The sequence below is a fragment of the Xenopus tropicalis genome, chromosome 1 (assembly GCF_000004195.4).
Source record: "Xenopus tropicalis strain Nigerian chromosome 1, UCB_Xtro_10.0, whole genome shotgun sequence".
Taxonomy (NCBI): domain Eukaryota; kingdom Metazoa; phylum Chordata; class Amphibia; order Anura; family Pipidae; genus Xenopus; species Xenopus tropicalis.
In genome coordinates this window covers 146,444,851-146,457,808 of record NC_030677.2, presented here as the reverse complement: position 1 = coordinate 146,457,808, position 12,958 = coordinate 146,444,851, and the positions used below count along the sequence as shown (strand labels likewise).

Genomic DNA, 12,958 nt, shown 5'->3' with positions numbered 1-12,958 from the left:
CGTCCGATATGGAGGTAGAAACAATAGGATTTCTACCTCCTGCCGATTCAGCCCTGAACATAGATTTTGCTTGGGTGCCTTCAATCGGCGAGTCTACCAATATCAGCAGCCTCCTGCGATATCGGTCGCCTCGCTGACTGGCCATACACGCACCGAATATCGTACGAACCGAGGTTTCATGCGATATTATCGGTGCGTGTATGGCCAGCTTAAAAGTGCAAGGTCAGGCACTAATTTTTGCTATTTACTGGCTTTTATAGAATGTTATCAGCTTGTATTCTAAATGATCGTGCCTGTGTGTATCTACAGGTCATGAAATGTTAACACAGTTTTTATTTGTTATTGCAGTAAACAAAGACACAACAAACTATGGATGCCACCCATTTTTCCAACCTCCTATGGGCAAGATACTCTAGAAACTGAATTCAATTATGGACTGAATGAAGATTATGTAAAAGCAGAAACTTTGCCAGAAAGTTATTGTTTAAGACACCTGAATAATCCTTGTGAATTAATTGAGCCGTTAAGTGTGGAACTTGAAGTAGAAGAATTGGAGAGAGATGCCCTTTTGGGAGATACTGATGTTGGGACAATTAGACAAAATTCTCCTTTTCTAGAGGGTGAAATAAGAAAGAAATTAGATTTTGAAGATTTGTTGAGTCCCAAGCGATATAAAGATGATTTTGGTCCAGCTGAAAGACATATGAAGGAAGGGGATAGCCATATTCCCTTTGTGCCTGATTATGATGAACAGGTTTATAAGGAAAATTTGAGCAGTAATAGCAGCAAAAGAAGTTGCCCCAAAGACACGGAGGTAGGTGTTCCAAAGAGTGCAATATGTAGGAGGCTTTCTGCTGTTTGACGTTTAAAGTATTTCTGTAACAAACACTTTGCAAAATAAGTATGCTAAATAGTGGAGTAAATCAATTATAGCCCGTTCTATTTTTCTGTGCTGTAAAATTATACTTCCCAGAATCCACTGACAGCCATTCAGGATTGGTGGGAGCTATATTTTAACCACGACCATAGACTGGACATTCTTGATATGGTCACTGTTGTATTAGATGTGTCTTGAGGGATTAAAATATAACATTTATTCGAATAAGTGGGCAGCTTATCTTGAATAGAAATTTAAAATTACAATGTTTTTGAAGGGCAGGTAATTGACCAGATTTACAGAAACTTTCAGCTGGTAAAGAAAAGCCAGTAACTGCTTTAATTTCACTTAAAGGGATTCTTCTACTTTGAGTTATCATTTTAATATGGCGTAGAGCACAATTTTGCAATTGGTCTCCATTTATTATTTGTTTTTGTTTTGTTTTGTTTTTTAATTCACTTTTTGTTCAGCAACTCTCCAGTTTTGAATTTCTGCAGTTATCTGGTTGCTTGGATTCAAATTACTTTAGCAACCAGGTAGTGGTTTGTATGAGAGACAGCTATATGAATAGGAGAGGGCCTGAATAGAAAAATAAGTTAATAAAAAGTAACCATAACAATAAAATTGTAGCCTCTCAGAGCAATAACTTTTTTAGCAACTGGCAGTAGCAGCCAAAAATTAAGAATTCTATAACATACTAAAAGTTTACGTGTGAAGGGGAAATGTGTGAGACTGCTGCTATTGGTGCCTGTGGCCAGAAAATGCTTACTAGAATATCTTCAGTGCTGCCCACTAGTGAAAAATATGCCACTTGGGAGGACACCCTGTGTGCCATTAGCTTAACCACTTTTTAATTTTCACATGGAGTTTTCTAACTTTGTGCTTCTAGCTGCATGATAAAATTAACCTTTGTAGGAAGCCTGGACACACTTATTGTTCAACGTTATACAGTAAGTGCAGGGCCGTATCTACCAAATAGGCATCTGTGTGCCTGTGCCTAGAGTGGCAGCTTAAGGGGTGCCCATATGGTGAATAAAAAATATTGTGGGAAAAAAAAAATCCCTCAGCCTGGGGCTATATCTGGCAGTGGTGGTCATGCTTTCCCAGTGATCGGCACATGCGCAGGACATTAGAGTATAAAGCTGCCTTCATGTTAGCATGCAGAAAGATGCACAGTGTTGGCTAGACCCATGTGATATTAATTTAGTGGCTGTAACTTTCCAAAGAGATTTGTTTTGACAAGGCTGGAAGGCTTACATATTCTCTGGCTATGTTATAACTAAAAGTCTCATTTTTATTGATTTAGTGTAGGCATTTATGCAGTACTGAAATGGTTATAGTTACAAAAACTCTAAAACCAATACTTAATTCAAATAAAAAGTAAATTCCACTCGTAATGTCTATTACAATATCTGTTTTAGGTGTAGTTACTTTTTAACTTTTTGTGGAATGTGAGCTTGAGACAAATAATAGCTGATCTCCAAACCTTCCTCCTACTAATGAGCTGACATGGTCCTAAACCAAATGGCAGCTTCTTTAATGGTAGTGTACTAGGTTATCCTGTTTTTCTGTATCTTGAAAACATATTTTTCAAAATCCCTTTATTGCATTTTAAGTCTTGTACTAATTTTTCTTTCTTTCGTATTTTAGGAAGATGCCATTTTTGGCATTCTGAGTAAAGTGAAGCCTCCGTATCCCTCCTGTACAGACTGTGTGTACCCAAAACCAAGTGAGGAACCCCAGAAGCCATATTGTGAACCGGCACTTAATTCTACAACTGTATGCACCCAGCCTACCTTATTACAGCACATGACTTCAGCAGTGTTGAATAGAATGCATGGGGACAAAATGGAGGAAGAGCTGGCCAAATCTTGCCCTGGCCATTTACATTCACCTTCCAGGGTTATTGCTATAACCCGTCAAAAGCCATTTGATAGTACAGAAAAGCAATCAACAGTGACTCCTGAAGTAGATCCCTTTGCGGCTGGAGGTTTGTTGTCTAGAAAGGATGCGAAACAGTATAGAGACCAAAAGTATTTATTTTTCACTAAGGAGTTGGAAAAGCCTACAATGCACAGCTATTTGATGCAGCATCAAGAATCTATTATCCAACTTCAAAAGGCTGGACTGGTCAGAAAGCATACAAAAGAATTGGAGCGACTTAAGAGTGAAGGTACTTCTGTTGGCAAAGATGTTTGTATAGAGAAGACCAATTGTAGTGGCTTATACTGTACCAAAGACTTGCCCACATATCCAGAACTAGTTCAGTCAAATGGACAAAATAACGTGGCAAAGACAGAAATGGTAAATGCTTTAGATGGTACATTTCAGAAGACCTCCACTCCAAATTTTTGCAAATTGGATCAGATTAGCAGCTACACTAAAGATTTCTTAAAGACAATATGCTATACCCCAACATCATCTTCTATAAGCTCTAACCTGACGCGCAGCTCGAGCAGCGACAGCATACACAGCGTACGTGGGATGCCAGGACTTGTTAAACAAAGGACTCAGGAGATTGAAACACGGATGCGTTTAGCTGGTCTTACTCTATCTTCCCCATTGAAGAGATCTCACTCTCTTGCCAAACTGGGTAGCCTCACTTTTTCCAGTGAAGATTTGTCCTGTGACTCTGATACGTTTCAGAAATCGGAGTGCAAAAGCGCCAAATTAAGGGACAGCTCTGTCTTCACTGATATTTCAGGGAACAAACCAGACACGTTAATTAAACCAGCTGATACACCCATAACAAAGACTGAAACAAGATGACTTTTTTGTTTGCTTGTTTATTATTATTAGAGTTTATTCTTCATAGCCTATATCACTTTTATTGTGAGCCTGGCAGCGCACACGGGTTTGTATAAGAGCAAGAAATTGTCCATTTTTCTGCAGTGACTTATTAGCGACTATGCATTCCTTAATATTATGTTTCGGTTTTGTTTTTTCCTCAGATCTATGTTGTGGTTTTTTTCTCTTAATAGCCTGGTTAAGTACTTTTTAGACACTTTTTCAGACAGGATGTAAAATGGCAGTTGCTATATTGGTACAATTCAGAGGATTGTGTTTACTGTAACCATTATATATGAAGTGTTTGCACTTCAGAAATCCTACCTCTATTTTCTGTTATTTTGACTGTTTCTGAATTCTAGATGTGCATCCTCTTTCTGCTTAGTCAGCGTATCCTCTTATAGTCTGTTGCTGTTCCCTGGTATATGAGCAATTTATTTATAAAGCTTAGACACATGTTTCACTGTTACTACCAAAATGCAGAGGATTATTATTGATTGTTTTCCATTGACAGTAAAAGAAAATGTCCTATGTTCCCCTCAGGGTATTGTCACCTCAAAACACTGATCAGTGCCATTAATTGTATATCAATGAATACAATGTTTGGCTTTTGAAAAGAAATTCAAAAGTTCAGCTGTAGTCCCTTAATAAATCATCATTAAACCTGGTAGTTACTTTGGGCCTACACTGGTGTGCCAAAAACAGTTTCAAATTAGGCACTTAGCTGAGGGAGAGCACATGTGCTGGTACAGACTTGATTTTACTCTGTGCAGGCAAAAACAAAACCCAGGGATTTGTCCACAATATCAGTGGCCCTGTTAGGCTGATTGTGCAATGGGATTATATTTTATGCTTAATGAGCCCCATGGCAAGTTACACAGGGCTTGTGGCCAGCCTGCAGTGATGCAATAGCTTCTTCGGCTAGCCTTAAAGTGCAGATTGCACCATACCTTCACATAACCACTGCAGAAATAAAGACATTGGAAAATAACAACACTAACATGTTCTATAACAAAAATATTCCAAACCGTGCCCATTTAAACTGAACTTTTAACTGTTCTGGGTGTGGTTTATATCTCATTAATTTATCCTCAAATGGATAATGCTGGTCTACTATGAAATGCTCTCTATAGAGCATGCAGCCATTGATAATTGATGCTTTTGCTACTTAAGTCTTTAAGGAACAGTAACACCAAAAAATAAAAGAGCTTTAAAGTAATAAAAATATAATGCACTGGTAAAACTGGTGTGTTTGCTACAGTAACACTACTATAATTTATATAATAAGCTGCTGTGTAGCCACGGGGGCAGCCATTCAAGCTGGAGAAAAGGCACAGGTTACATAGCAGATAACAGACAAGTTCTGTAGAATACAATCGTGTTTTATCTGTTATCTGCTATGTGCCTGTGCCTTTTCTCCTTTGAATGGCTGCCCCCATGGCTACATAGCAGCTTATTTATATAAATTATAGTAGACTTTCTGAAGTAAACACACAACTTTTCCCAGTGCTGGGCAGCAGTACATTATATTTTAGTTACTTTTATACACTTTCATTTTTTTGGTGTTACTGTTCCTTTAAGGATGTTCATATTTACATAGACCAGACAAGCACTGCTACAACTCCTTATGAATTTTTGAATGCTTCTATGCAGAGCAGGAATATTCTATGTACTTGGCATGCTATGATTTCATACTGTGTAAGAGAAGATAAATAACCAACTCTACTTTGTGTACTGTAGTGTTGTATATTAATCTAATTTATGCCTGAATTAGCACTTTATAGAGACTTGTCTCCTGTATCTCTAGTTCATGCCTAAGAAACTACAGAGACAGGGATCCTTTTAACTGAGGACAACTAAGCCACTTTACTTTTGCATGAGTATTGTATTTATATATGCTAACTTATCAATATTGCTTTCATTAACCTGACTTTGATGTGTTTCCTTAAATTCACAACCAGATGTGTAATGTGCTCACAACAAGGGTTAGTCTTATAATTCTCGTATATTGGAGGGCTGGACACGGCACGGTTGGTAAATTATTGCCTGTGTTATTACCAGTGCACAACACTCTTATTTGCCTCTTCATAATTATTCTGATCCTGACACAGGTCAGCTGATTGGAAATTGTTAGTGTTTCTGAGCAATAATTGTCTGACATAAGAATGCATATAACAAAAAGAATATGTATACACAGCACCAGCGGGACATTTAAAATTATTTCTTTATTAGTATTCCATCAAAACATGAAGCGAACATATATATCTATATCCCACAGGACCACATGATTAAGAATGCATTTAAAGTTATCATCTTGCATCACAATAATCTGTGCATCGGTGACATAGCGTGCGTCCGTGTGCCTGAGCTTAGAGGGAACATAAATGCTGCAACTTGAAATACCTAAGCATTCAGTTACTTCCTTTTAACTTTTGGCAAAGCTGCACTGCCTTGAGAGAGATTTTCATATGTTTATGGTAGGCTCCAAAAGCTGAATATTTTTTATTCAGTTTATATTAAGGAATACAGAATGTACAAAGAGGTTGTGTGGATTACATACTAATGGATCTGTACACCTTTAAAAAATTGAATATAATACCTTTCCAGACATTTAACAAAAGCTTGACACCGTGATCCAACTTTGTATCTTCTTCTGTGTTTGTAAATACAGCCAAAAAATACCCAGAAGAGACCAAACCCACTCACCAACACTTATCTAAAAATTAAAAAAAAACACCTTTAAAAAATAGGCATTTAAACTTTTTAAATCTTTAGTACAGATTGTCAGCACTGGGTTAATAGCTCAGGCCCAAGATTTTATGACTTTATACAGCACCCTGTTATGCAAGAATTTTCTCCCACCAGAGGTGCAGGCTAATAGAGGGTCTGGGGAATAGTATTTTCTCTGACAATAGTATTTTGTGGAGAAACCCCCTCCCCTATCCTGGGCAGCCATGTTGGGCCATGCGCATGAGTATAAGGAGCTCCCCTGCTTGCCCATTATGCACACACCTGTTGCGTAGGATTGGGAAGGGGAGGGTTGCTGGCACCTATGGTAGAGGAAACGATTTTTGCATGATATCATGATATCTTTAGCACTTCAAGCTATGTGTGACAGATTACTTTAATGCAAAGCCAATGTTTAACTGAATGCAAAGCCAATGTTTCTGCTCAGTCAAATATGTTTGTCCAAGATAAGACTTATAAGGGCAGATTTCCTTCACCATTTTGTCATCTATTAGTCTGTGGCATGCACCCAGGTGCAGAGCTTCCCATACTGTACATGTGTCTGCATTCATTTACACATTTGTGTTTAAATATGTGCATCTATCTAGCAATATCTCTGTATATGTATATATATATATATATATACGCCCATAGCATTTGCTCTTCCTTTGCTGTAGATGTATAAAGCACTTTTAAAACATATCTCTATTGAACTCTTCTCTTGTACAATATTGTATTCTTGAAAAGAAAATAAATATGTTTCTTCAGTTCAAAAATGAATATGGTTTTTGCTAAATCCATTGATTAGTAATTTAAAAGTAGAAAAACGGATGACATTTTCAGATCTTTAGTCAGCCAGATGTGGTTGGTTCGTGTATGGTTATTTATAATCCTGCTAATTTGCAGAATTATACCTGTACTTATGAAAATATACAATGTCTCCTTGTGCCGACTGGCAGAATCCTTTTTGAAATCCCTTGGCTGTAAGCGATGGCAAGGCTGAATTAAGATGACCATTTAAGGAAAAGGATTTATGCTTCTGAATCACACAGTTAACAAGTTACCCTTTTTAATACAGAGGCTTTTCTTACAGTGCAAGCTGATCTGAAGAGGCTACATATCAATATTTACTTAAACTGCTATCCTGCATGAAAACCCTAATAGGCCAGAGCAATATTAAGTCACTCTGTGCTGGTGAAGCTCATAAACCATGGAGTTTAAAGGAACACTGTCATGGGAAAACATGTTTTTTTTAAAAACACATCAGTTAATAGAGCTTGTTCAGCAGAATCCTGCATTAGAATCTGTTTTTCAAAAACACAAACAGATTTGTTTATATTTCATTTTGAAATTTCACATGGGGCTAGCCATATTCTTGATTTCCCAGGGTGCCACAGCCATGTGACCTGTGCTCTGATGAACTTTAGTCACACTTTACTGCTGAGCTGCAAGTTGGAGTGATATCACCCTCCTCCTAGCAGCCGATCAGCATGACAATAGGAAGGTAGCAAGATAGCAGCTCCCAGTAGATATCAGAATATCAGAATTGCTGAGCTGCAAGTTGGAGTGATATCTTCCCCCCCCCCCCCCCCCCCCCCCCACCCATCCAGCAAGGTAGCAGCTCCCAGTGGATATCAAAATAGCACTCAATAGTAAGAAATCCAAGTCCAGCTTGGGACTCCTCCAGTTACACATGGGAGTAGGAGAAACAATAGGTTTTCTGAAAGCAGTTCTAATGTGTAGTGCTGGCTCCTTCTAAAAGCTCAGAATTAGGCCCAAAGCACTGAGATTGCTGCCTACACACCAATATTACAACTAAAAAATATATATTTGTTGGTTCAAGAATAACATTTTAAATGGTAGAGTGAATTATTTGCTATGTAACCAGTGTAATTTAGAAATAAAAAGTACACCATAAAAATCTTGACCGAATCTCTTTAAACATTTAAAGGTAACTGTTGGTGTTGCTTGAGGATCTCTGCTAAGTCTTCTTGTGGTCACAAATTAGATCACAGTTTGTATAGTATGGGTTTTGCAGATGACAAAAGGATCTGCTACAGAGTTAATTATTCATGAGGAACAAATTAAATCCAAAATCAGTTATGTAACTTGGAGGAATGGAAAACGGTCCAATTTAACAAGGCAAAAATATTTTGACACAGTGACAAAAGGGAAAGAAAATACTTGTATGGATTACATACTCCTGGATCTGTAAAAAAATTGAATATATTGTAAAAAAATTGAATATATTGCCTTTCCAGACATTTAAACAGCAGCCAAAGAACTACTGCTCTGTGAGGCTACAATGTCGTTGTTATTGTCACTTTTTATTACTTCTCTTTATATTCAGACCCACTCCTATTCATATGCCATTCATATTGCTCATTTACACCCCTGCCTGGTTGCTAGGGTTATTTGGCCCCTTTAACCAAGCAAATATTTGAAAACCTAGGACCCTTGGTTGCAAAAAAGACACACTGATCCAGCTTTGTATCTTCTATATTTGTAAATACTGCCACTGAAATACCCAGAGGAGACCAAACCTACTCACTTTATCTGATGGAAATTTCTCAGACCAACATTAACTACCTTTGTTAATGGACATTGATTTTCTGATATGACGTCTGATATGCCCCTTTTGTTTCCCCCTTTTTTTCCTCTATTTCATCATACAGTGGCCTTTTGGCCCATTGCGTATGGTCTGTTGTAAACTTAAGCAATCTCTTGCTGCCTTTCTCAACCATCTCTCTGCGGTTGCTCATCAGGATTCAATCTGAACATGTCTGGTGGCCTCATAATGTTAATGTCATATTGAAAAAGAAAATCTAAACTGCCACTTTCTCCTAGTGGCATATGGAAATCCTTCAATTTTTTTTTCTACATATACATGAAGATAAGGATTATTGAAGGGAAAGTAATGAGTCCTTGCAAGTAGCAGTTACCATATATGTACTATCAAAAAGATGAAATTCAGGAACAGAATAGATGAGAGAGGGACAAAGCAGACATAGAGATAGGACCAGACAGGCTAGAGGACTGGAGTGAGAACAGGAAAAGGCAAAAGGGGTGACAGTGAAAAGAGCTAGAGCTAGGGACAAGCCACTGTGCTCAGGCTACAAAAGCTACTGCTTAGGCCAGAAAGTGATGTATGAGCTGGGTTTATATTGGGAGCAGCTGGCTCTAATTGGTTGACCAATAAGGCTAATAAATATTGGATTATTTTGTTATCAAATTCTGGTAAAAGGGTGATCCAAAATTTTAAGTATGAACTAGTCATTAATATTCTGAGTCAATTTGTATAAAACGGGAGCCTGGGGTGAGGGAGTGCTGTTTAGCGGTAGGCAGAAGAGGTATCTGCATGGCACCCCCTCATCATTGCGCCCTAGGCAGGTGCCTCTTCTGCCTACCCCTAGTTATAGCCCTGATCTCTCCTTTACAGTATACGCTGGCACATGGGACAGGTTTTCCCACTTGGCTGGCAGGGAAAAGCCTGAGACCACCCTGCATTATTGGAAGGCAGTATAGGCAGTTTTGCCTGTTTACCCACTCACTAAAATTCAGGACAGTACCAGCAGTGCTATTAGCCCCTGGCAGCACTATCTGTTCAGGCAGCTGGATCCTTAAGGGCTCTGGCACACGGGGAGATTAGTCGCCCGCGGCAAAACTCCCTGTTCGCGGGCGACTAATCTCCCCGAGTTGCCTTCCCCTGCCATCCCACCGGCGAACATGTAAGTCGCCGGCGGGATGGCAGACGCGGCGCGATTTTGCGCAAATCGCCGAAAAAGACTCGCAAGGCTTTTTCGGCGATTTCCCGAAATCGCCCCGCCGGTCTGCCATCCCACCGGCGACTTACGTTGTCGCCGATGGGATGGCAGGGGAAGGCAACTCGGGGAGATTAGTCGCCCGCGAACAGGGAGTTTTGCCGCGGGCAACTAATCTCCCCGTGTGCCAGAGCCCTAAAGGAAAAGTAACACTAAAATTTTTTAAGTGAAGAAGCTATTCTACCCTGCACCAATAACTGCCCTATCCTGCAAACCGCTTAGTATTTTGAATGCTTTAAAAGAAAATACCTGTTAAAACTTGTCTTCCTGTCAATTGAACTAAGGCGAAACGGAGAAGGAAGGAGCAGGCATCAACTATGCGACGATTGATTGATCGAATCTAGCCTGACTCCTTCCTATACAGAAGGAAGGCAATCGATCGTTGCATAGTTGATGCCTGCTCCTTCCTTCGCCGTTTCGCCTTAGTTCAGGATAGGGCAGTTATTGGTGCAGGGTAGAATAGCTTTTTCACTTAAAATATTTTAGTGTTACTTTTCCTTTAAGCAGAGGTGTCAGGGAGCTGTTATCTTGTTGCCTGGCATTGTTCTACTGATTGGCAGCTGTGGTCGTGGGAGGGAAGGGGGATGACATCACTTGAATTTGCTGTGCTGCAGTAAAGAGAGACTAAAGTTTATCAGAACACAAGTTACATGGCCGTGGGTACCTGGGAAAGTAAGGAAATGTCTATCCCCATGTCAAATTTCAAAATTAAAAAAAATATATCAATCAGTTTACTCTTTAAAAATGGACTTTAGCGCAGGATTCTGCTGGAGCAGCACTATTACTTGATGCATTTAAAAACAAAACATGTTTTTCCGTGACAGTATTCCTTTAATGCGTGGTGCAAAGTTACGCCTGGAGAAATTGGAGGTGGATGACAGATCCAGTCACGTGGCAGGAGAAAGAATAAGGGAGACGAGAATTTAGAAGCTGTGTAATCATACGCCTGTTTCTCTTTCTGATGCTGCAGTTCTGGGAATAAAGGTTGACTGCTTGCTTCAGGCCCCAGACGACACAGAGAATGCTGGTGTGATTCTTTACAGACAAAATAGGACTTTCATAAACTCTTGGAACATTATAAGGTAAAAAAAAATCCAATCTTTCAACTGTACGCTGAAGCCAAATGAATGCAAGGTAAATTGTGCTGCACTGATAAATCTGGGATATCCCACACAATAAAGTGAAATGAAGAGGAATTTATGGATCTTAATTTCTTAGGAGATAAAGAACAATGAAAAACCTATGATGATGGAGAGCAGTTTGGACAAGAAAGTAGACACTGACACTGTGGCCAGAGATGTGAATGTGATATTATACAGAATGGAAGAAGATGAATCAAGAATATGGACTCAAGGAAATGGCTACTCAAATGCTGTTCTTAGTGAGAACATATGGGAACCTTTGACACCCCAAAAAGATAATGAAAAAGCAGGGACAGGGGTCAGCAGAACAATAAGAAAAGTGAAACTTTACCAAAGAGCTGAAAGTGAGAATCTAGCCACATACCTTCAAGGCACTTGTAGGAAACTGACTCGCTCTGCTTCAGAAACGGAAAACAGGCAGGTGTCCAGATTAAGTTTGCAGGATAATTTCCAGTTCCAGGGGACTGAAGATAAGGCGACTGTAAGCATTGCTCATTTGAATGCATGGGAACATGAGAACTTGTGCCAAAATCAGTATGTTAATATGTTAAACAGGGATATAGTAGACAGCAGTGGTATACATGACACTGCCATAGATAATAAAACATTTAGCAGTGTCAGTTGTAATAGAATAAATCATGTGCCAACTGTCTGGGACAAAGATCTCATGTATGTATCTGATGGTGCAGCAGACCCTCAACAAGACACACCTACCGATCACTATGCAGCAGCGACTGCCAGGGGGGTCTGCTCCCAGCAGTTAAAAGTGGGAGTTACAGTTCAATGTAAAAGCTGCAGTAAGGGAGTTGATGAAGAAGAAAAGATCCTTTCGGTGGCAGATGCTAGAAAAGCCTTTGAGAGCTCCAACACTTCCAACAAAAATTACATCCCTTGCAAATCATCAAGAGGTAAGGGAATAACTGGTCTCTTTTTAACCTGGGCATTCAATAAAGAACGGAGCACAACATCTAAAGAATGTGTAAAACACTAAACTAAATTATATATATATATAATGCAATTTTTGTCACAAAAACAAAAAATTGCTATAAGGAAAGTAGGCATTAGATAAAGTCTGTGCAGGTTCTCATCCATCCAGGTCATGGTATAGCTGTAGAAATTAGTCAAATCAACTGGACTTGCTGTGATTTTTTTTTCCCAAGAAAGTCTAGCAGGTCCAGTTGATTAGGTATAATTCTGTAGTAGATAAAGCAGTTAAATTTGGATGCCGGCTACTATACACTGCCACATAAAAAAATTCAACTGCTTAGCTCCATCTTCTGGACAACACCAAAAAAGGGATGTTGTGATGCATTACATATTTTAGAAACAACCTTACAGATTGGTTTGGACATTTTTTGCTCCTGCCACTTTATTGGGGGTGCAAGCACAGATGACCTGCACATTTCATTGCATGCCACAAATTGTTTTTTTTAGAAGGAGGGGGCTGCAACAGTTATACAATGACCCATATTTATCAAAAACGGTTCACCAGAGGGAAGCTCCCCAGCCACCTGCTTACTTGTAAAATGAGTGAATAAAGAGCAGTGAAAATTTCCAGAGATTTGGGATTGTGTTTAAATACTAGTAGGAGTTATACCACTCCT

General features: G+C 39.2%; 1 protein-coding gene across 4 annotated transcripts in view; it reads left to right on the top strand.

Moving 5' to 3' along the window:
* The window catches only part of ssh1 (slingshot protein phosphatase 1), a 53,172-nt gene extending 48,841 nt beyond the window's left edge, over positions 1–4,331 (top strand). For all 4 annotated transcript variants that reach the window (XM_004910620.4, XM_004910618.4, XM_002932081.5 and 1 more), the window contains 2 exons: positions 349–814; positions 2,528–4,331. In XM_004910620.4, coding sequence (XP_004910677.2) covers positions 349–814; positions 2,528–3,646 — 1,585 coding nt within the window. In that variant the 3' untranslated portion in view covers positions 3,647–4,331. The remainder of the gene's footprint in view (positions 1–348; positions 815–2,527) is intronic.
* The last annotated feature ends 8,627 nt before the right edge of the window (positions 4,332–12,958 follow it).